The 25,428-nt window shown below is 40.8% G+C and overlaps 1 protein-coding gene across 4 annotated transcripts in view; it reads right to left on the bottom strand.

Moving 5' to 3' along the window:
• The window catches only part of mast2 (microtubule associated serine/threonine kinase 2), a 405,638-nt gene that overhangs the window by 353,993 nt on the left and 26,217 nt on the right, over nucleotides 1–25,428 (bottom strand). For all 4 annotated transcript variants that reach the window (XM_080195426.1, XM_080195427.1, XM_080195428.1 and 1 more), the window contains exons 2-3: nucleotides 24,313–24,463; nucleotides 5,732–5,862 (exon numbers count right to left, since the gene is read on the bottom strand). In XM_080195426.1, the coding sequence (XP_080051552.1) occupies nucleotides 5,732–5,862; nucleotides 24,313–24,463 (282 nt within the window). The remainder of the gene's footprint in view (nucleotides 1–5,731; nucleotides 5,863–24,312; nucleotides 24,464–25,428) is intronic.

Here is a 25,428-nt window from a genome sequence, read left to right as displayed (position 1 = left end):
TTCCACAAGTTGAATTTGTTTGCAATTTTTACTACCCCACCCAAATACTTATATAAAACTTAGAAACATGAGACATGTAAACCATTTGCAACAAATTGCATTCATGTGTATACTGCGACTCTCCCAAATTTGCATTTTTCAACTACCACTTCCTCACCAAAACCATTGACGGTAGGAGTCTGCCACAAGATAAATACAGATGTTTTTAAATTATGATAATAACCCCAAAACAACATAGAGAACATTAGAAAAAAGTTAGCAAGCCTGAAGGCACATTTTTGAATTGAACTAACATAATAATTAAAACTTACAAACATTTTTGAAGGAAATAAAAAGTTTAAAAATTATTTTTGTTTAAGTTTCTAGGATACAAAACAGTAAAATTTTGATTATTTCACATTCCATAAATCCACAATCAAAAATATAATCATTAGCTTGCATTGGTAGCTAACATTTTGTGCAATCATTTTGCCTCCAATTTAACACAAGTGACCATAGTAAAACTTTAAAAGTAGGTTTCCTGGCATTAAAACAAATCTTAATTACATTTTGGGGCCACTGACTAGTAGTTATTTAACCTAGTGAAACTTAATTACTTAGCATTAGTTTCCGCAATTAAAAACATATTCAGCAGCTTACGTTATTATCCGTTCAACAATTTTATCGAGATTCCCAGGTCATTTTACTATGGATCTTTCGGAAAATGTGACAATGTGGCTGAAAACATCATAATGGCAAGTTTATACTGAATAAACTTCAGTTTATATTGAATACACTTCAGTTACCCCTTTGGTAAATCGACAATTCCTTATTTTCCTGTCCAACAGTATATAACCACAAGGTGGCAGTTTCTTTTCAGTTTTAATCATGTTATCCCTTAAAGTAAATCAAAAAGTTCCTCAAATCCAAATAAATACATTAATCAGATATGACCTTGGAGTCTCAAAGGCACAATGCTTCATTGGTCTAACACTAATCTAATTACCAATCTTCACCCTTCCACAGAGGTGGTTCAAAGGTCCCCTGCCAAGCTGCATTATACTGCTTTGTTTCTTTTTGTCATTTTTTTCACCAGATTTAATTGTAATAAAACATATCAAAATTCTACACATTGGTCTCTCTTCTTAGGGCAGGAGAAATGGCACTGACTAGATTGCACAACAGAGAGCTAGCATGGATTTGATCAGCCAAATAGCCCCATGTGCCATAAGACAACATAAAATTTGATCAACTGCCAACACCAAAAGTAGAAAACAGGTCCTGTAGTCAGAACATAAGAGAGCTGAGTAGGAAATTAGCAACCAGGACCTCAAAAAAGGTTGTCTACAGATTATTCCCAGTATCACGAGCAAATCACTTTACAAACAGGAGGATAAAGCAGGTTAATGCATGGCCAGAAAGATGTGCAGAACTTTTAAATTCCTGGGACTTTGGGATCAGTTTTGGGGAGATGAAGCACTGTACGGTCCGGACAGGTTGTGCTTAAACAGAGCCTGGAATAATTCCTTTGCTAGATTTGCTATTCAGAAGGACTTAAACTAACTTGACAGGGTGTAAGAACCAGGTGGTGATATAGGTGGCAGCATTGAACTATCAGTAATGAGTCTGGTCTGTGTCCTTGATCTTGAAAACCATGGTGCACAAAATACTGAAAGAGACAAATAGCACCAGATATGAAAATAGTAAGTTATTAGGTGAGTTACATAATACAGTTTAAATTAGAGTTACAGCACATATAAGTAAATGCACACAGTGCAGTCAATAAGATTGGCAAGTTGCAGATGCAGATAGCCACATGGAAATGTTAATTGCGGTGATAATGGTGAACCAGTTCAAAAACAGGCAGGTATTTAAGTATTCCTGGATAAAAGGTGCTAAAGAAAGATGGAAATGAAGAAAGGGGGAGGGGTATCAGTGGTGATTAAACAGAGTATGGTAATACTGGAGAGAGGATATCCCAGACGTATCAAGGACATAATCTATTTGGGTAAAGCTAAGAAACAAAGGAAGATGTAAAGGAACAAACATGCAACGGAAGTACAGAAGTGCAAGCATCGTGAAGCAGTTTTAATAGGGGATTTTAATGATCCAAATATAGATTGGAATAGTAGTCATGTAAAGGGCAAAAAGGGGCAAGAGTTCCTGGAGTATTCAGGAAGATTTTCCACAGCAATGCTTCCAGTCCAATGAGAAAGGAGGCATTGCAAGATTGAGTTCTTAGGAATGAGGCAGGCCAAGTGGATCAAGTGTCAGTAAGGGAACATTTAGGGTAACTAATCATTGTATCATAAAGTTTAGATTGGCAATGGAAAAGAATCAAGAGTAATTTAAAGTAAGAACAGTTAACTGGGGAAAATCAACTTCAGTGATGTAATAAATGTAATGGGAGAGATGGCAATGCTGTGGTATCGTCCTGCCTGCCGACCTTTGATCCCAAATTATTTAGCCCACATCCAAATAAATTGGGATCAAAGGTTGACAAGCAAGTCTACACCATGGCATCAACATCTCTCCCATTAACGGCACTAGGCTCATGCTCTAGGATTCAAATTTCACCATGGCAACTGGTGGAACTTGAATAAATCTGGAAGATGTATCAGTGAATCTCAGTGGTGATTACCATGACAACTATCATAGATTGTTGTAAAAGCCCAATGTCCTTTGGAAAGAAATCTGTCATCCTTAGCAGGCATGGGTGACATGCAATTCCAGGAACTCAGCAATGTGAATGATTTAGTTCAACCAAGGGTGATTGATTGAACTAAATCAGTTCAACTTGCAAGATCAACATGTGTTGACTAACAAATGTTGATCTTGCAAGTGACATCTACATCCCATAAAGGAAGTTAAAAAAGCTGAACAATCTGCTATCATTAAACAACAGATAGTCAGGTACAATCAAGGTAAATTCCCATTAAGGGGAAAAAAATAAGTCGAGCAAATCTCAAGCTGCCTGGATGATAAATTAAATAAAGTTTACAATAAAGAAGAAAAAAAGTATGCTGAAGGCAAATGTCAAGTTGATAACAAAAGTAAGAACAAGGCCGAATATAGAAGGGTCAGAGAAGAATTTGAAACAAGTGTGCTGCTCTTGATATGGACAGAAATAAGACATGGATAGAAATTTGCATTAGGAGATAAAGATTTTTTTATGTTCAACTGTTAAATTTCAAGGCAAATTAAAAACAAACTTACAGCTGGGAAAAGGTTATAAATAAGTAAGGTAAAATTATTCAAATTTCTTTTACCCAAAAGTGGTGGCCATAGGGGAAACAAAATATTTTACATCCTGGGCAAGGTAAATTTCATAAAAAGTAAGGACAATGGAAATAGATCAAAGAAGGGATAACATATTTAAAGAAAATTCGGGGAGCTGTGTTGGGTATGGCCATGGAAGATCTTCTGAAGAGAATGCTCTGTGCTAGGAAAGAACTGTGAAGAGGTGAAGTGAGCAGCCTGCAGCCATCCCAGAGAAGCGTCTGGGTTGTTCCAGAAAGTGGTGTTTTGGATTGAAGTTTTGAATTTCCACAGCCAAGTGGGATAAAGAGAAGCCCTTGAAAACTTCCCCTTCATCAACAATGGGTTTTGCCTTGTGGGAATATCACTGAGACTTTGTAGATTAAGTACCTAAAAGGACTGTTGCCTAAAGGGTTGTTTATATGAGAGCCTAACCTAGTAAGATTCTTTTGGAGGAATGTACTGTGAGACTAATTTTAACTGTGTAAATGTAATCTTGTGTGTTTAAGCATTCTTTTATTTTGTTCATAAAAGTTATAATTTAACATTTAAGTGCAACAAAAATGTGTGGTTCCTGACTTTAGTATACATATTTTCAAGTGGTAAAATACAAATCGAAAATAGCTGTGATCACTTGTCAAGTTTCCCTTTTTGGGATTTGGCTCACATGGCACTTAAACGTGCTGGGTCATATCAGTATAACTTCTGTAATAACTCAGCATGTGATAAATGCAGTACGAACCAAATCCCAAAAAGGGAAACTTGACAAGTAATTTGCAATTATTTTCTATTTGTATTTTACCACAAGAAAATAATACATATATTGAAGTAACTATAAACGGTTATATTGTTGTTACACCTGTTTATAATCTGTGCCTATATTAATTGTCTACTGTCATGCCTCAGAATCCTCAAAGCTTTGGAAGAAGTGAACAATGAGAACATATTCAACCAGGCAGAAAAAGATAGCAGTGGACAGGGATTGGTCAGGCCTCTATTTAAGTAGTAAGCTCTCATGTTGCCCTGCAGGGTGATGGAGGGATGGGGAGATTAGACATCCAAGGACATTTTAGGCTACCCACATCAGAGATAACCCATGCTGTGTAAGCCATTTAACATCAATGTCACCAAAGCTCTCTTTGGATACGGCTTCTTCTCGCTGACGGATGCCTGATGTAACAAGGCTAAATTACTATCACCAACTGTAGTTGTGTTACACTGAACATCTTGATTCTGGCAGGTCTTCCATTCAGACCAGTCTGGAACATCATCTAGTAACATGGGAGAAAATTTCTAGCCAAATTGACATTAGAGAGACATTTCTAAGCCTTTGCTGCCACGAAATCTAGCAACTGCTCCTAATATATCCATAATATAAATGGAGTGATTGTGCCAGAACATCAAGACAACTGGGGAGTTTTATTTTTTGCCACATCCCAGATACTGGCCACTTAAAATGTGCATAACAAGTTTATTTAAGGTTGTGGTGAGACTACTTTTTACGTGTCAAATTGTTTTTCCTTATTTTTGTTCCAAAGATTACTTTTGTTTGGCAAACTGAGCAGTATTTTTTGTTATATCATCTTTTAATCATTGCAAATACTTTTCTCTGGCTTTTCATATACTCTTGATGTTGCATTGCAAATAAATCATGACAAACCAAAATATTTGTTAATTCTTATGTAAACTAACTTCAGATGTTTTGCTTTGGACTGTTTTCACCAAATCAGGTCTAAAATTTTTCCCCTTTCTTGCTTTTGGAAGAGGCAATTATGTATGTGAATCTTCACCAAAAGGCCCTTTGAAACTTGATAATTTTACTGAACATTTTCATCCACAGGTCTGCACAATTTGCCAGCTTGAAAATGTATTTCATTTTTCCTCTCTGAGAAGGCATTTAGGTTAAAACCTTAAAAGGTTGACATTTTGATGCATACATAAGCAAGCTTAATTATTTCCTTGTGCTCGTTTTCCAGAATAGAAGTAACATAGCAGTAAATGTCAGAACATTCTTCCCTATAGTTAGTAAACAATTCATATTCCAGATAATTTGCACATAAATCAGTTGGAGATTCTGATTCTTAATCCCTCATTCCATGTTCTCAATTTAAGATGAGGGAAACAACCAGCAGGGTTTTATCCTGAAGTATTTAGTTACTTAATTACTAAATACAGCAGTTTCTCTGACTCAATCTGGATACTAACATAACCACTGAAAATGCCATTGATTGGTCAAACAATGTAATGCCCAAGAATATTAATGCAACTCATGCTCTTATTCAAGTGGATTACATCTATATCAGTCGATGCCCAATATAAGTCACCAAAAATAAACATTTTCAAATCTAGATATCACACCAAATCGCAGATCCAAAAATCTGAAATTGGAATTATTTTGTTTCTAACGACAAGAAAAAAACCTAAAACACAGAGTTGCATTCCTTTAACAATTGCGTTATTTTTCAATGTGACTTTCAAAGTAATCCGGACTTACCATGCCAGCAGTGAGAGAAGGAGCTGACTGCCCTAAATTTTGATTTCTCATTCGCACCAAGTTGGAGGATTCTCCAGACACTTGACATGTCAATGGTCCACTGCTGCTAGAAAGTGGTAGCAAGTGTTTACCTGGTCCAGAAAAGATGAAAATTAGTGCAGAGAACAACAAAGCTAACAACCCTCTATCACATGTCTTCATAGCATATGTGTGATATATAAAAATCAAGTAAACTCTTCATCAACATTTATGATCACCTTCCTCCTTTAATTTAATCTCCAGTGATCCTGCACACTCTTGTCCAAGCTCAAATTCCTGCCGCAAATCTTCCACTCTTACGTTTCTGCCTCCTTGTCAAAAGAGCAGGAAAAATAAAACTACTTAGTCCTTCAAGCCTGCTCTACCTTTAAATAACATGTCTGATCTGATCATGGCCTTCGCCCCACTTTCCAGCCTGCCCCCATAAACCATACCTCCCCTTTTGACCAAAAATCTATCTAATTCAACCTAACATATATTCATGACCCAGCCTCCACTGTTCTCTGTGGAAGAGAGTTCCAATGACTAATGACCCTCAGAAGAAATTTCTCTTCATCGCCATTTTAAGTGGGAGAGACTTCATTTGGAAATGGTGCCCCGAGGTTTAGTTCCAGTTCTGAAGAGTCATATTGAACTTGAAACATTAACTCGGTTTTTCTCTCTAGGGGCGCTGCCAGATTATTCCAGTGCTTCCTGTTTTTATTTCAGATTTGCAGCAGCTGCTGTATTTTTCTCTTGTTTATTCTCTGGTCTGAGATCCACAAGAGGAAACATCCTTTCAGCATCTACCCTGTCCAAGCCCCCTCAGAATTTCAATAAGGCCACATCTCTTATTGCTCTTTTCTAGTTTAGCTTGGAAAATTTATTTTTCAGTGTCTCAAGTAGGCTTACATTAACACTGTAATTAAGTGACTGTCAAAATCCCTCAGCCAGTGGCACACTGGTTAGCACTGCTGTCTCACAGCACAAGGCACTTGGGTTCAAATCCCAGCTTGGGTCACTGTCTGTGTGGAGTTTGCACGTTCTCCCCGTGTCTATATGGGTTTCCTCCATGTGCTCTGGTTTCGCCCCAGAGTCTAAAAATGTGCAGGTTAAATGCATTGATTATGCTAAATTCTCCCTCAATATACCCAAACAGTCGCCAGAGTGTGGCGACTAGGGGCCTTTCACAGTAACTTCATTGCAGTGTTAACGTAAACCTTCTTGTGACGAATAAATAAATTTTAACTTTTAACTTCAGTTGCCACACTCCGATTCTATAACAGTACCCCAGGTCTCACCAATGCCCTGTACATAAGAACATAAGAAATAGGAGCAGGAGTAGGCCATCTAGCCCTTCGAGCCTGCCCCGCCATTCAATAAGATCATGGCTGATCTGTCGTGGCTCAGTTCCACTTTCCCGCCCTCTCCCCATAACCCTTAATCCCCTCTCTTATCAAGAACCCATCAACCCGCTTCTTAAAAATATTTAGCGAGGCAGCCTCCACCACTTCAACGGGCAGAGAATTCCAGAGATTCACCACCCTTTGAGTGAAGAAGTTCCTCCTCAACTCCGTTCTAAACCGCCTCCCCTTTATCTTGAGGCTGTGCCCCCTAGTCCTACTGTCTTTTTTGAGCAGGAAGAGTCTCTCCACCTCTATCCTATCCATCCCATTCATCATCTTATACGTCTCAATGAGATCTCCCCTCATTCTTCTAAACTCTAGCGAGTACAAGCCTAGTTTATTCAGCCTCTCCTCATAGCTCAATCCCCTCAACTCCGGTATCAGCCTAGTAAACCTCCTCTGCACTCCCTCCAGGGCCAAAATATCCTTGCCCAGGTGCGGCGCCCAAAACTGCACACAGTACTCCAGCTGCGGCCTCACCAATGCCCTATACAGCTGCAGCAAGACCTCCCTACTTTTATATTCAAACCCCCTCGCTATGAAGGCCAGCATCCCATTCGCCTTCCTGACCACCTGCTGCACCTGCAAACTGGGTTTTTGCGACTCATGCACAAGGACCCCGAGGTCCCTCTGCACCGTCGCCTGCTGCAGTTTTTCGCCACGTAAGTAATAGTCCTTCCTACCATTCTTCCTACCAAAGTGGACCACCTCACACTTGCCAACATTAAATTCCATTTGCCATTTCCTGGCCCATTCGCCCAGCCTATCTAGATCCTTCTGCAGACTCTCCACACCCTCCGCACAATTTGCCTTTCCCCCAATCTTGGTGTCATCAGCAAATTTCGACACCCTGCACTCGGTTCCCTCCTCCAGATCATCTATATAAATGGTAAATAGCTGAGGCCCCAGCACCGACCCCTGGGGCACCCCACTAGTCACCAACCGCCAATCCGAATAGCACCCATTGACCCCCACTCTCTGCCTCCTATTTGACAACCAATCCTCTATCCACGCTAACACCCTACCCCCAACTCCATGTCCCCTGACCTTCTGCAATAACCTCTTGTGAGGTACCTTGTCAAACGCCTTCTGAAAATCCAGAAAGACCACATCCACCGGCTCTCCTCTATCCACTGCCCTAGACACATCCTCAATTGTACAATTGTAACAAGACTTCCATACTTCAATATTTCATCCCCTTTGGAACAAAGTTCAACATTTCTTTTGCCTTCCTAATTTGCTGTATCTTTTAGTTGTTTTCCATTTGCCTCGAACTCTTTATCTTTGTTTATTCTTAAATATCACTCTCTTTTTGTCTTGAAAAAAATGGTCCTTCTACTGATTTATTAAGTTGGCATCTTGTACCTTTTTTAAAATAAATCCAGACAGGCAGTAAGATGACATGCATAAATTTGAGTTGATGGGAAACACTGGGCCTGGATCATATAACTATTACAGTTAACAGATACCAGATTCAAGGAAACAAAGGTCCTATATAGTTTGTGTTTCTGCACATCATAATATATGGTGCACAGTGTAACTTATTTACATAGATAAGAAAACTCTTCTGAGAAACTGAACTAAATTAAGCGCCAAGAATAATTTTTTTCTGTGCATGCCTGCCACAACACACACAGAAGATTAAAATAAAGGACAGCTGAAAATGGAAGTTTACTTCTGAATATTTAGTTGGGAAATAAGCTTAACTATAAATGTCCAATTATGAACAGCAGGGTAATCTGCAGAGGTCTGGGACTAGATTTAGAAGGTAATTATAAACTAATTATTTTGACTAATGAGAAAACTAGATTAATAGAAAGTTAGAAATATTACCTGCTGAGGCCTGCTCAATACTCTTTTTCTTAAAATTTGCCCAAAACACTACTAAGGGAAAATAAATAACATGCAGCAAACCCCTGCAGACAAGTACTGGCAACTGACTCCTAAGATTTCAAGCAGCAGCCTTGCACTAACTTGAATAAATCTCAGAGCGACTATCCGTGTCAGCCTGCAGCACCAACTTCCATATAAGACAGCATATCATTGATGCATGCAAGGTGCCCCATACATAACCAACTCATTTCAACAGCTCCAAATGACAACCAAGAACCTAAAACATGTTTCTCCATGCAAAAAACAAACGTTGAAGATGCTCAGAAGCAGATTGGAAATTTGCCATTTCGTTTCATGGATAATAGCTTTATACTGAAATTCCATAGCTTTCCTTCCGTATTAACCTTGAGGTGAAGTAAAATATTACTTCTGGTACAGGGAGCTAATCGTTGGAGTAATGAAGGCCGTCAGTAGATCAGATATGAAGGGAAAATAAGCCAAGGACTGTGATAAGAAACAAAAGCATTCAATTTGCTTTGTTTTTCGGTTTTCCAAACTAGAAATGCTCCCCTGGGACCAGATGGCCAGTCGAGCTTCATGCTTTCTCACCACATAATAAAGAAGAGTACTGAAAATACATTCACAGCTTTGAGATTCTGACTGTTCCAGCTATATGCAGGTGCTGCTTACAATTCAAGGAGATGGGGGGGAAACTATTGCTGTTCCCCCCCCCTCCACTCAGAAAAACAGAAAAAAATCCCCTTTACCAGCAGAAAAAAAATCACCATTTAGATATATTGAAAAACTTCTCAAACATAATCCACTTCATTTAAAGTACACAGATCTTTGTAAATTTTAAAGTACTAAATTCTAACTCAAAAATCAAAACACAGTTTAACCAGAGCAACAAGATTAAATCTTTCTCTTCCACATTTGCAAGTTAAACTGTTGTACATCAGCTGAGGCTCAGTTATTAATTCTCAGCTCTGAAGCAGAAGGTTATAACTTCAAATCCCACTCCAGGACTTGAATAGGGAATAAGGCACAAACAGGGTCACAAGCATCACACAGGTAAATCAGGCGGGCAACCCTGGGCTTTAGGCAAGGGAAATAAGGTGGAATGGGAAGGCAGGATTGAGATGAGGCAGAGTTTGACATGGTGCACAGCTATGTGCCTACAAGACACTGAGTAAAACAGGAGGTACAAGTAAACAAGGTGCAACATTAGGGTTTAAAAAGGTACGGGGTGGGGTCAGGTGCAGCAAGACCAAAAGATGAAAAATAGGAATGATAGAAGAACAGCCAACAGTCCGTAAGCCAGGACCGGTGATAGTGCCTGGGTCTATCCATGGTTGTTGCAGGTTCCAGAGTTTAGAAGTTTCAGCAAGATCAGGGAAGATGGTAAAAGAGGGGGAGGTGTGGCATTGTTAGTCAGGGACAGTATTACAGTGGCAGAAAGGATGTTTGATGAGGACTTGTCTACTGAGGTAGTATGGGCTGAGGTTAGAAACAGGTGAGGAGAGGTGACCCTGTTGGGAGTTTTCTACAGGCCTCTGAAAAGTTCCAGAGATGTAGAGGAAAGGACTGTAAAGATGATTCTGGATCGGAGCCAAAGTAACAGAGTTGTTGTTATGGGGGATTTTAATTTTACAAATATTGACTGGAAAAGCTATAATTCGAGTACTTTACATGGGTCAGTTTTTGTCCAACGTGTGCAGGAGAGTTTCCCAATCTACAGTATGGTAGGCCAACAAGAAGCAAGGCCACATTGGTTTTGGTACTGGGTAAGGCCAGGCGTCAGATTTGGAAGTAGGCGAACACTGGCGATAAGTGACAACAATTCGGTTATATTTACATTAGCGATGGAAAGGGATAGGTGTATACTGCAGGGCAAGAGTTATAGCTGGGAGGAAAGGAAATTATGATGTGATTAGGCGAGATTTAGCATGCATGGGAAGCGGAAGGAAACTGCAGGGGATGGGCACAATTGAAATGTGGAGCTTGTTCAAGGAACAGCTGCTGCGCATCCTTGATAGGTATGTACCTGTTAGGCAGGGAGGAAGTGGTCGAGCGAGGGAACCATGGTTTACGAAAGAAGTTGAATCGCTTGTGAAGAGGCAGAAAGAGATTTATGTCAAGATGAGACCTGAAGGTTCAGTTAGGGCGCTTGAGGGTTACAAGTTAATCAGGAAGGACCTAAAGAGAGGGCTAAGAAGAGCCAGGAAGGGACTTGAGAAATCTTTGACAGGTAGGGTCAAGGAAAACCCTAAAACTTTCAATAGGTATGTCAGGAATAAACAATGACTAGGGTAAAATAAGGGCCAGTCAAGGGCAGTAGTGTGTGCAGTCCAAAGGGATAGGAGAGGCGCTAAATGAATATTTTTCTGCAGTATTCACAGGAAAAAGACAATGTTGTCGAGGAGAATACTGAGATACAGGTTATTAGACTAGATGGGATTGAGGTTCATAAGGAGGAGGTGTTAGCAATTCTGTAAAGTATGAAAATAGGTAAGTCCCCTAGGCTGGATGGGATTTATGCTGGGATTCTCTGGGATGCTACAGAGGAGATTACAGAGCCTTTGGCTTTGATCTTTAGGTCATTATTGTCTACAGGAACATGCCAGGTGACTGAAGGATGCTGTCCCCTTGTTCATGGAGGGAAGTAGAGACAACCCTGGTAATTATAGACCAGTGAGCCTTACTTCTGTTGTGGGCAAAGTTTTGGAAAGAATTACAAGAGATAGGATTTATAATCATCTAGAAAGGAATAATTTGATTATGGATAGTCAATATGGTTTTGTGAAGGGTAGGTTGTGCCTCACAAATCTTACTGAATTCTTTGAGGTGACCAAAGAGGTGGATGAGAGTAAAGCAGTTGATGTGGTGTACACGGACTTCAGTAAAGCATTTGATAAGGTTCCCCACAGTAAGCTATTGCAGAAGGTACGGAGGCATGGGACTGAGGGTGATTTTGTAGTTTGGACTAGCTGTAAGAAGACAGAGGGTGGTGGTTGATGGGAAATGTTCATCCTAGAGTTCAGTTACTCATGGTGTACCGCAAGGATCTGTTTTGGGACCACTGCTGCTTGTCGCTTTTATAAATGACCTGGATGAGGGCTTGAATTGGATAAACATATGGATGATATTGGAATAGCATAGGTTAGATGGTCTGTAGATTGTTGCGCCGACCTGTGAAACCATCGAGGGCCAAAGGGCCTGTACTGCACTGTGATATTTTATGTTCTATCTCCAGACCCACCATTCTCTCAAAAATGAGAATTGCCACCCTCATGCTCTTTGACCCCAGGACCGCCCTCCAGATTGGTGCTGTGATCGGCACGCTCTCCAACACTCCCCATTTGTAAAGGCAGATTATGAAATTATATTGATTCATTCAGCTGATGATGATAAGCCACAGTGCCGCAGGGGGAGCCAGGAGTCTTCCTTACTAACATCTCGAGGCTTGTGCCAAAATTGGGAGAGCTGTCTTAAAGACTAGTCATGCAACAGCCTGACAGAGTCATATTCACAGAATCATAACTTACAAATAAGGTCCTGACACCACCATCACTATTTCTGGGTATGCCCATCCCAATGGCAAGACAGACCTCGCAGATGTGACAATACATGGTAGACACTCATGAGGCAGTTCTCAACATTGACTCTGGACCCCATGAAGTCTCACGGTACCAGATCAAATATGGGGAAGGAAACCTCCTGCTGATTACCACTTACTCCATTCAACTGATGAATCAATATTTGGGCAGTGCAGTGGTGAGCACTGCTGCCTCACAGCGTCAGGGACCTGGGTTCGATTCCTGGCTTGGGTCACTGTCTATGTGGACTTTGCACATTCTCCCCATGTCTATGCAGGTTTCCTCTCCCAGTCCAAAGATGTGCAGGTTAGGTGGATTGGCCATGCTAAATTGCCCCTTAGTGTCAGGGGGAGTAGATAAATGCATGAGGTTATGGGGATAAGGCCTGGGTGGGATTGTAGTCAGTGCAGACTCAATGGGTTGAATGGCCTTCTTCCACACTATAGGATTCTATGATTATGCTTCTCCATGTTAAACGCCACTTAAAGGAAGCATAGCGGGTAGCAATGGTGCCAAATGAACTCTGGGTGGAGGAGTTCAATGTCCATTACCAAGAATGGCTTGATAGCACCATCACAGGATGAGCTAGCCAGGTCTCAATGGTCACTCCCACAGGATGAGCTAGCCAGGTCCCATCTCCAACAACCATCATCCCTTGACATTCAATGGCATTGCCATTGCTGGATTCCCCACTATCCACATCCTGGGGGTTACTATTGACCAAACTGAACTGGACTAGCCCTATAAATGCTTTGGCTACAATAGCACGTCAGAGACGAGGAACCTTGGGGTGGGTAACTCACCTCCTGATTCCCCAGAGCCTGTCCATAATCAATAAAGGCAAGTCAGGAGTGTGATCAAACACTCTCCACTTGTCTAGATGAGTGCGTTCCAACAGCAGTCAAAAAGCTTGATGCCATTCAAGACAAAGCCACTCGTTTGATTGGTACGCAAGCTGCCACCTTAAATATCCATTCCCTCCAACACCAACATTGTGCAGTCATCAGCAAACATCTCCACTTCTGACCTTATGATGAAAAACAGGTAATTGATGAACAGTTGGGCCTAGGACACTACCCTGAGAAATTCCTGCAGTGATGTCCTGGAAGTGAGATGATTGACCTTCAATCACCATAACCATTTTCTTCTTTGCAAGGTATAACTCCAGCCAGTGGAGGGTTTTCCCCAGATTGCCATTGACTACAGTTTTGTTCGGACTTCTTGATGCCATACTCAGTCAACTGCTGCCCTGATGTCAAGGGCAGCCACTCTCACCTCGCCTCTGGAATTCAGCTCTTTTGTCCATGTTTGAACCAAGGCTGTAGTAATGTCAGGTGCTAATTGGCCCTGGTGGAACAAAAGCTGAGCAGCAACTGTGGCAACGGTGTGTACTACCTGTGTGTACCATGGGCAGCATGATGGCACAGTAGTTAGCACTATTGCCTTACAGCTCCAAAGACCCGTGTTCAATTCTGACCTCGGGTAACTGTGTGTGGAGTTTGCACCTCCTCCCCTTGTCTGCATGAGTTTCCTCCCACAGTCCAAAAACGTGCAGATTAGGTGGATTGGCCATGCTAATATCAACCCTCAGTGTCAGGGAGATTAGTAGGGTGAATACACGTTGTTATGGGATAGGGGATGGGTGGGATTGTCGTCGATATGGGCTCGATGGGCTAAATGGCCTCTTTCTGCACTGTAGGGATTCTATGATTTACAAAATGCACCACAGAACTCACCAAGGTTCATTCAGCAGTATCTTCCAAACCCAAGACCACTTGTTTAACATGGCCTATCTAATTTTCACACCTTCGGAACTGTGGGAGGAAACCAAAGCACCCGGAAGAAACACATCCTAGACATGGGGAGAATGTGCAAACCTCAGTCACCCAAGGCTGAAACTGAACATTCCTGGTATTGTGCTAATCACTTCTCCACAAAGGAAATGAGCAGCTGATACCGAGAAACATCACAACCAATAAGTTCCCCTCCAAGCCACTCACCATCCTGATTTGGAAATATATTGCTATTCCTCTGCTGTTGCTGGTTCAGATCCTGGAATCCCTCCCTAACAGCAATGTTCCTGACACCTCAGGAACTGCAGCAGTTCAAGAAGACAGCTCACCACCATCTTCTCAAAGGCAGGTAGGGATGGGCAATAAATGCTGGTCTAGCCAGCCATGCCCACATCCTATAAATCTTTTTAAGTTTTGATCTACTAGATCTGCTTTCAATTTATCCATTTAGTATGACAGCTATGCCACACAACACAATGTTGGATGCCCTCAGCATGAAGGCAGGACTTTGTCCGAATAAGGACTGCACGGTGGTCACTCCAACAAAACTGTCTTGACTACAGATGCATCTGCAACTGCTAGATTTGTGAGAACAAGATTAAGTAGATTATTTTCTTCTTGTTTTCTCACCACCTGTCGCAGACCAACTGTGACAGACATGTTCGTCAGTACTCAACCCGCTCGGTCGGTACCAGGGCTACCAAGCCACTCTTAGTGATGGGCAATGAGGTCCCCCACTGGACACTGAAGTGCAATCTTTGCCTTTGTTCTTTTTGGTGCTTCTTCCTAGTGACGTTCAACACAGAGAAATATTGATTCACCAGGTGAAGGAGGGCGATAGGTGGCAATCAGCAGACATACGTGCCAACCTGGTTAAGCTGCAATCCAGGACTACATGCCTGCTAAACAGCAGAAACAGCCTTAGATAAAGCAAAGCAATGCCACAGCCAATAGGCCAGATAACTCCCTACATATAACTGTATGTGACAGGACAGTAAGTAATGTTAAGCTACTAACCGAGAGGGGCATCTCCACAAACCTCCCCATCCTCAATGATGGGTGAGCCTAGCACATCAGTACAAAAGGCAATGCTGCAGCAGTTGAAACTTTCAGCTAGAAGTGTCAAGTAGGTAATCCAACTTAGGCTTTTCCCAAGTCACCAACACTACAGGTGCCAATTCGATTTACTCCCCAAGCTATCAAGAAAAGCTGAAGCTGCTGGATACAACAGAAGCTATGGGTCCTGAAAATATCAGCTTTGGTACTTATGACTTGTGCTCCAGAACTGCCCATAATCTAAGTCAGGCAATTCCAGTACAGCTAACAACACTGGTATCCATCTGATAATATTAGGGTCTGAGAGCACACCCACAGAATAAAAGGACAACCTTTTAGAACTAAGATGAGGAGGAATTTCTTCAGCCAGAGGGTCACAAATCCATGGAATTCATTGCCACAGAAGGGTATGTAGATTGGCTCTTGAATGTAAGGGGATCAAAGGTTACAGGGAAAAGACAGGAGAATGGGATTGCGAAACATATCAGCCATGATCGAATGGCAGAGCAGACTCGATGGGCCGAATGGTCTAATTCTGCTCCTGTGTCTTATGGTCTTAATATACAAAGATTTTCAAGTTTATCCTTTCAACACAAAGCAGAACAAATGCAATCTAGCCAGTTAACCACTCTCAAGCATCAGTGATCTTCTCTCCATCATTGGGCCAGAAGCAGGGATCACAGTGCTCAATACAATTTTCAACTCCTCAGAAGTCTGTGCCTGCATGCAACAAGACATGGACAACACGAAGCCTGAGCTGATAATGACAGCTAACATTCACATGACACAAGCGTCAGGCAATGACAATCAACAAGAAAGAATCAAGCCATCTTCCTATGATATTTAACACCATTTCCATTGCTGAATTCCCAACATCCTAATGGTCACCATTGACCAGAAACATAATGGACCGTCTACATAAATACTATGCGCGTAAAATAGAATCCTTACACTGTAGGAGGAGGTCACTTAGCACATCAAGTCTGGGCCAACTCGCCAATGCAGCATCTTACCCAGGCCCACCCTTGTGACACTTAACATTTACCCTAATCATCCCCCAAGTACAAATCTGGGGACACTAAGACGCAATTTAGCATGGCCAATCCACCTAACACATATATATGTGGAACACACTAGTAGTATTAGGAGAAACTGAGGCAAACAGAGATGCATTCAAGACAAAGCTGGAAAGCAGGGAAAAGAATTGAAGCACATGCAGATGGAGTTAGGCAGGAAGGATGGGAACAGGTTCCTGTGGAGTAAAAATATTACCATGAGCCTATTGGCAGAATGATGTTTCTGTGCAGTAAATACTTTGCACACCAGACTCTAATACGCTTCCCAGTTCTGCCAGTGAACTCAATGACATCCACCGAATGCTCCCAGATGCCGAACTTCCACCTACAGTGTTGTCACATTCAGCTGTTGCTACACCACAACTATCCCTGACATCGCTCCTCCACAACATTATCAGACCAGAATCATCTTCCATTTTTTAAAATGCACAGCTTCACTGGCTGGGCTCTCGGTCAAGACTTCTGACCTTTTTAAGTAAAGGCTTGGTTAACTACTGATTTCCTTCAGAAAAAAACAAAGCATGTCTGAAGTGGGGGAGATTGGGGTTACATGCCTACCATTCCACATCAATTAACGTTTGCATTTAAAGAGGTATTTTAAAAACGAAGACAGTAAATCTGCAGGACAAAATCAAATGTTTTGTTGCAACTCTAAAAAGAACTTGGCTATTAGACATCACATAGTATAGCTTTCCTCCCTCCCTGACTCCAGTTTATTTATGTTCCTATTTTATTCTCTATTCTCTCCCTTCCTGTCTAAATTCTTACTGGTTTATGATCCATGGCCAAATGATAACTGAAAAAAAACTGTATATCCTTCAGTGGCTATAATGTAGAAACCATGTATTGATTTGTAATTTTACTTCCTTTTAATAGCCTGCTCATCACTCCCCTATTACCTGCTGAATGCACTTTTCTATTTTTGTTACCATATGATTGTTACATATTTTTAATTTGAATACCTTGTCTAGGTATGAATTTTTTGATGTAAAAAATAATTCATTCCTCAGGCCATGAATGCATTTCTTAAATGGAATATCAAAATAAAACGAAAATTCCATCCCAAATTGCTGTCATTCACAACAACTCTGATCCATAATTGCTGTTGTGCACCACAATGCCAACCACACAGCTGCTAAACTCTACATACTTACCTTTAAGTTGTTGAAAACTGCCCACGGTTTCACTTTGCCCAGTGTTTTGAAAATGAGGTTTAAACTAAATGCATTGGTTAAGAAACATACAAAGGCCACTCACTTTTCACAGAAAAAGATACAACCACAAATTGTGATTCTCCTGTCAAATTGCACTAGAAATTCTCTCCTGGCTGGGAAACATTGAATGTGTGTACATTAACCTTTTTGTAGGTTTCAGTCATGTAGATTGCAAGTTTAAAAACCTTTCTAATAGCTGAACCATTAAACATAGCAAAAGTTATCCAGGCGCACATTGTGCCAGAATTAGAATAGAGTATCCTCCCACTTTTGTCTCTTTAATATATCTTGATGGACAGTTCGGGATACCTCAGGCAGGAATGAGTATGGTTTATTCTAAATACAGAGAGTTTCTAGCCATTCATTTAGTCCACCTGACCAAACCAGAACTGGTGAGATGCAACTCCATGGATACAAACTTCCCATATTTTACACTGGTCTGTTTTTGTATCGTATATCCTTTTGGCCCACACATGGAATACTGATTTTGTCCAAAGAACCAATTAAAATAGATTCGACTAATTCTTAACTTCTTTGTTATTTGATCTTAGAAAAGACTGGCAAGAGTCGAGAATTGAATTGTTCTTTTGTCAACTGATTTTCTCATAAAATTCCATGTCGATGTATAGAATTTGTAATTTGGACTGAAGTATATGGATTGCTAGTGTGTTGTTTTCCACCTTTTTCAATCAGTAGAAAACAGTGAACGTCTCATACACTTTCCCAGTTTGCATCGTGAGAAAAGGGCTGTTGCTACTTGCACAATTCACCAACCTATGCACAAGGTTGAGAAATTTCAAATCACAGGAGACACAGGCCTGCCAATTGAAGTTGCCTTGTTGCTACGAACATAAATAGAGCTGGGAGTAGCCCAAATAGCAACATTCTCCTCTTTCCACTAAGGTACTGACTCATGTTACTACAATGTCAGCAGCGCCTTAGTTCTGACAGCAAGCGTTGGCAGGTTATTTGACTGTGGAAGTATCACAGTCGAACCCAATTGTGCTTTCATACCTGCATTAGTGCACATCTTTCAGGAGGGATAGTGGCCTGCACTGGGAGCACTGTTTCATTTGCAATCCCCCAGTACCACAGGGAATTCGGGCTAGAATTCAAAACAGTCATTAATTCAGCACAGGTTAGGAACTTAACTGGAGACTTTGTTATTCTGTGTAGCACTGCATCATATCAGGTAGTGTATTATCCAGTGAGCTAACTGGAGGGCTAAACAGCCACTTAAAAACAATTCTTGATCCATTTGTGCCTGCTCATAAACAAACCTGATGAAAACTTGAGTGAGGAACATTATTTGACAACACTGTTGTCATTAAATTGTACAAAACCAGAAAGGGGGAAAGGGTGGCTACAGAGCACAAGATTGCTGCAGAATAATGCAGCTCCTAGCAGTGCCCTAGAAAATGTGGACTCTTCCATCTGCAGTGCAGTCATCCTATTAGGTACTGCCACACAACCACTATACCTTAACAATCCTCCTGACAGGAGACATTACAAAGAAATATAGAAGGTCTTGAAATATTTCAGCAATAATTGAGGCAAAACTGAGATAAAAGGCAAGGCATAAAATTGCAGCAGCAAATGTTACAGGCAAACATCCACAGACTCCATGTTAGAATGTCACGTATTGTTGAGGAGGAACTTCTTCACTCAAAGGGTGGTGAATCTCTGGAATTCTCTGCCCGTTGAAGTGGTGGAGGCTGCCTCGCTAAATATTTTTAAGAAGCGGGTTGATGGGTTCTTGATAAGAGGGGGGATTAAGGGTTATGGGGAGAGGGCGGGAAAGTGGAACTGAGCCACGACAGATCAGCCATGATCTTATTGAATGGCGGGGCAGGCTCGAAGGGCTAGATGGCCTACTCCTGCTCCTATTTCTTATGTTCTTATGTATTGAGACCTCTAACAATCTTCTCCTTGACAGTCTCTTTCAAGTTTAAAGCATCATTTATGCGGAACATGTTTGTTAGTGCCTGAAAATGAAACATTTTGGGCTGGATTTTCAGCCCAGGATCAGGAAAACTACGTCCCAAGACCACCACCAAGATTTCTAAAGCACTAAGCCAATAATGGCTGGGAGGGAGCTTGCCATCCAATAAAATTATAAATTGTGGTTAGAAGCATACAATCACAGAATCCCTACAGTGCAGAAGGAGGTCAGTCGGCCCACAGTCTGCACCAACCACAATCCTTCCCAGGCCCTATTCCCGTAATCCCACGTATTAACTCAGCTGATTCCCCTGAGAAAGTGAATTTAGCATCAATTTAACCCACACATCTTTGGACTGTGGGAGGAAAGTGGAGCAGCCAGAGGAAATCCATGCAGACACGGAGAGGATGTGCGCGAAGTAGCAGCACCAACCATTGTGCCACCATGCCAGTTGGTTGATTGTGCGAGAGAGCGCACAGGTTCTGGCTAAGAACAAGCATCATATCAAGCCCATAATCAAGTGCGATGCCTTTTTGTCAGCTTGGATCTTGTATATCTGTCTTGTGGGGATCATTGAATTGGATTAAATCTGAATTGATTTTTAGAGCAAGCAAGGTGGCAGATTAAGGGCTTGTCATGTCCACTCTGTACATTGGTTTTGTAACTTGAATTATGGAGTAAAACGATTTTAAAATACATTCTCCAACAAAGAGGTCAGTTTTCTTAATTTAAAATGGCTGCAGTTGTCTGGCTGCGATTATGGATGGACAACCCCTCCTCCAGTTAAGAACATAAGAACATAAGAAATAGGAGCAGGAGTAGGCCATCTAGCCCTTCGAGCCTGCCCCGCCATTCAATAAGATCATGGCTGATCTGTCGTGGCTCAGTTCCACTTTCCCGCCCTCTCCCCATAACCCTTAATCCCCTCTCTTATCAAGAACCCATCAACCCGCTTCTTAAAAATATTTAGCGAGGCAGCCTCCACCACTTCAACGGGCAGAGAATTCCAGAGATTCACCACCCTTTGAGTGAAGAAGTTCCTCCTCAACTCCGTTCTAAACCACCCCCCTTTGATCTTGAGGCTGTGCCCCCTAGTCCTACTGTCTTTTTTGAGCGGGAAGAGTCTCTCCACCTCTATCCTATCCATCCCATTCATCATCACAAAAGTAGGCCGGTAGCCATGACAAGTGTGGGGACTGTACCTTGCATGATTGAAGCTTGGCTCATCCCCTTCCTGATGTGAGCCCGCCATGGTTGCTCAGTCCAAATTGTTGCCACTGGCCCACAAAGCCAACTGGAAAATCTAGGCCAGCAGTGGGGCAAAATAGGCCCTGGAATGGGCTATAATTGCCTCATCGAGTGGCTCAGGGTGAGGTTCGTGGCGCTGAATCAGCACAAAAGCCAGCAATAAGAAATTGTAGGCCTGCCGGCCTCCAACCAACTGTTTGTAAATTATGCACATGGCTTAGAATATAACTCCCTATTCCAAACATGAAATAAATTCTTTGACCACATTTTTCAGAGCAACTAAATTAATCTTTTCTAAACTGCAAGCTGCTTGACAATATGCTATTTCTGAAGATACTACTTCCATTGTTCAGACCAAATGCTCTTCCAAGCTTTTTTGTCAATATTTTATTGGTAGAAATGCATATTGGAACACTAATCGGCTGTGCTCCGAGGGACAGGACATGGCTTTATAACCACGCAGTGCAGGCAGAGGCCAAGCAGTTCCACACAGAAAAAGGGAGGAAGGAAATAAAAACAATTACCCCAGATAGTTGATATTGCTGCTTTTAAAGCTATACAAAAGTACATGGTAATTGTTGGCCCAAATCACCTCACCATTTAAATCCAAACAATTGCCAGTTTAATAATTTATTCGTGGCAGCAGCGGCCACCATATTCAAGTTGCACTGCAGCAACTCACCAAGGTTCCTTTGATGTCACCTTCCAAACTTATAACCAGTATCACTTGGAAAGTGAAGAGCAGCTGATGTATCGTAACACCACCACCTGTAAGTTCCCCTCCACGTCACACACCATCCTTCACTATCACTGGGTCCAAAACCTGGAACTTCCTATCAGCACTGCATTTGAACCTACACTACATGTTCAACAGCAGTTCAATTCACCATCACCTTCAAGGGCAATTAGGGATGGGCAACAAATGCTGGCCCTGCAAAATAAAATGTTAGGGTTCACTAGAAGGACTTAGACTGTATAGAATCATATTTAACGATGTACAACCATGTTGTTTTAAATGTCTAACCCTTCCAGCATAGTAGCATAGTTGTTAGCCCTGCTGCCTCACACTGCCAGGGATCTGGGTTCGATTCCAGTCTTGGATGACTGTGTGTGTGGAGTTGGCACATTTTCCCCAGTGACTGCATGGATTTCCTCCCACAGTCCAACAATGTGCATGGTAGGTGAATTGGCCATGCTAAATTGCCCCTCAGTGTGCGGGGGGTGGAATTATTGGGCTAAATAAGTGGAGTTACAGGGATGGGCTGGGTGGTAGGCCGAGGTAAGATGCTCTTTCAGAGAACTGATGCAGGCTCAATGCGCCAAATGGTCTCCTTTTGCACTGTAGGGATTCTATGTCATCCATGATAAATAAATTATTCTGGCTTAATGAACTACATTAGAGTTAAAGAATCACAGCACAATGCAGCACAGAAGGTAATTTGAGTCTATGCTGGCCTTTTTTGAAGCGTTAACCCCACATGCACTCTCTTTTCCCAAATTTTTGTAATTTTTTTCTCATTAAAGACTTGATCCAATTCCCTTGTTGAAGGCAACTGTTGAATCTGTACCCACCACCCCCTCAGGCACTGCATCCCAAATCCTAACTGCCTGTTGTGTGAACAAACTTTTCCTCACATGGCCTCTTTTCTCAATCACCTTAAACCTGTGCTCTCCAGTTACTGACTCTTCAGTCACAAGAAACAGTTTCTCCTTTTCTAGTCTATCTAATTCCTTCATAATTTTAAGCACGTAAGTCTCTTCTGAGTCTTCTCAGCTCTAAGAATATTAATACCATCTTTTAAAGTCTAGCCACTTAATTGTTACACCTCATCCCTGGAACTATTCCATTAAATGACTTCTGCATCCAATACAAAGCCTTCACATTCTTCCTCAAGCATGCCGCCCAAAATTAGGCACAATACTTCATCTGGAGCCACAGTAATGTTTTAGATAGGCTCAGCATACATTTCTGGCTTTTGTAGGTGCACACCTTTAAGCCCAGGACCCGTTAAGCTTGACTAACTATTTTACCAACTTGTCCTTCTTAATACATCCAATATAAAACTCCAAAATTACCAAAATGAAAGAAACAACTAATATCAAAACTCACACCCAAATCCATGACCCTTTTCAAAATATAAAAAATATATACTTTTAACGCATGTATCTAAAACTTCTAAAACCTCCATAATTCCATTAGGCTTTTGAGTACCTACTTTCTTTTTTACAAAAAAAGTTGAGCCCACCATCATACTATTTACAACAAGTTCCTAAATTTTCATGTAATTGTATATTAATCAGGGCCACTTTTGAGAAATGCTCGCCAGCTTTTGATAGATAAATATACCAACCAAGAAAAGTAATATATAGGCATCCCAAAAGGTGCTAACAACATTAATTTTGCCATAGTGATTCCCAGTATAAATACGCCAATAACAACCAAGATCACACACTTACCCATAAATAATCAAGATTTAAGAATCAGTCAGCCATTTACCCCAAGGAACTTGCCAACAGAAGGATCCAAATAGCTTCATAACAACAAAATACTGTCAAATGCTCAATTATATGAAAAAACAAGAAAAAAATGTTGGGGAGCAAAATAGTGTTAACACTGAGTCAGAACAGGTCAGACCTGATTGAAGCAAGCTGCTAGTTTACTCAGTTATGGAAGAGGAGGAAGGAGGACAAAGTTAAAACACTGAATAGGGATGCTAATTTAAAAAAAAGAACAATTTACAAGTCACACAAACCACATTACACTGCAGGCTTAAAACTTCTTTCATGTTAAAATGTACCATGCATCCACACTAAGAACAGGGAAAGGATGCATTTTCTTCAATCATCTTAGATTCTGTATTTGGCACATAGTAGGAATATACCAAAGACAATTTCTACCTCCACACAATTTCAATCACAAAAGTTAGGATATACAGTACATACATTGGGATATCATTAGTTGAGAGTCTTGTATTAAGTATAAACAATATGTGAAGTGTTAATATGACATTTTTCAACAGTTTTTGGGCCATCAGTATGGTTCATATCATGGATATGTGATAGCTGTGGTACCGCTGACAATTTAAATGTCAATACATGCCGTGTCCAGTACATGTTTTCCAAATTAATATACACGTTTTCGTTGACACCAAACTTGCCAAGAGTATTTTTATACAACTAAAGCATATTGGATGATTTTAAGATGATTTTTAATAATGTTTGACAATTGCTTTTGTTTTTCTATGGGTTTGATTTGTACCAGAGTTCAACTGGTAAACTTTTAAGACATAGGACCTTGAACGTTATCTCTCAAAGTATAACAATCCTATTCATGATCTACTTATTTGAATATCAAAAATCCGAAAGCTGGCAACAAATAAAAATAAGTCAACTCTTCACCTCCTAGTGCACCAGCAAAGCTCCCTCTTCGAAGTTTCCCATCATCTTCACTAAATTGATGTTGAAGTTTAGAAACTTTTCCAGATGAACAGGTGAGGTCGGGATTACTCAGTTTCCTGAAGAACAATGAAGATGATCCAGAAAGCTCCGCCTGTCAAAAAAAAAGATTTTTTAATAATTAAATTTTCAACCATTAAAATATTAACTTATCCACAACATATTCAACCATAGCTGGAAATCCCCTTGTGATTTTTAAAATTAAACTGTACGACCTGACCACACCTACATCTTACCATGGAAAAAGTCGGATTTATCTTCTGAAAAACTCCTTTCTATGAAACTGATCCTCACCATTTGAACCCAACATTTTCAAAACAAATTAATTACCATCCTAAGGAAAAGTCTTCATGTCTCATAGAAACAAAAGATTTTCTGCAGAGTTTTCAGATATAGGATGCCATAACAGAAATAGGTGCAGACTTTTTACCAGCTGCACCCATACTAAGAACGGGAGAAGAATGCATTTTTTCATCATCTTAGATGCTGTATTTGGCACCTGGTAGGAATATACCAAAGGCAATTTCTATCTCCACAAATTTCAATCACAAAACAACTCAGGGTATACAGTACACATGTTGGGATATCATTAGTTGAGAGTCCTGTATTAGGTATTTTCTCAGGAACAATAGGCTGGTCATTTCTGTAAGAGTCTGCCATCTTGTATTTAAAAGTTTGTGTAACAATAAACAGCTACACAAAAGTTTTAGGGGAAAACCATAGTCCCCCAGTGTGATTTTAACTGGACATTCATGTCTCACACACAGGTGTTTCTTCATTCTCCTTGAAGATAAACTGAGAAACATTGATTTGATTCAAATTATTTCATTGGTTTGCCTCAGTACACAATTTTACAGAGCAACAGTCACGATTTAATTTACTTAATCAGTACATCTTGTTTTTGCATAAAAAATAATGAATATTAAATTGAAAGAAAAATTATATAATGTGGCAAAGATTAGTGGCAAGCCATAGCATTGGGAAAGTTTTAAAAACTGACAAACTATGACCAAAAAATAGGAAGAAGATAACTATGACGGTTAACTAGCAAATAGAAAA

The sequence above is a fragment of the Carcharhinus amblyrhynchos genome, chromosome 9 (assembly GCF_965287045.1).
Source record: "Carcharhinus amblyrhynchos chromosome 9, sCarAmb.v2.hapA, whole genome shotgun sequence".
In the NCBI taxonomy this organism is placed as follows: Eukaryota; Metazoa; Chordata; class Chondrichthyes; order Carcharhiniformes; family Carcharhinidae; genus Carcharhinus; species Carcharhinus amblyrhynchos.
This window is presented reverse-complemented; position numbering and strand designations above follow the sequence as displayed.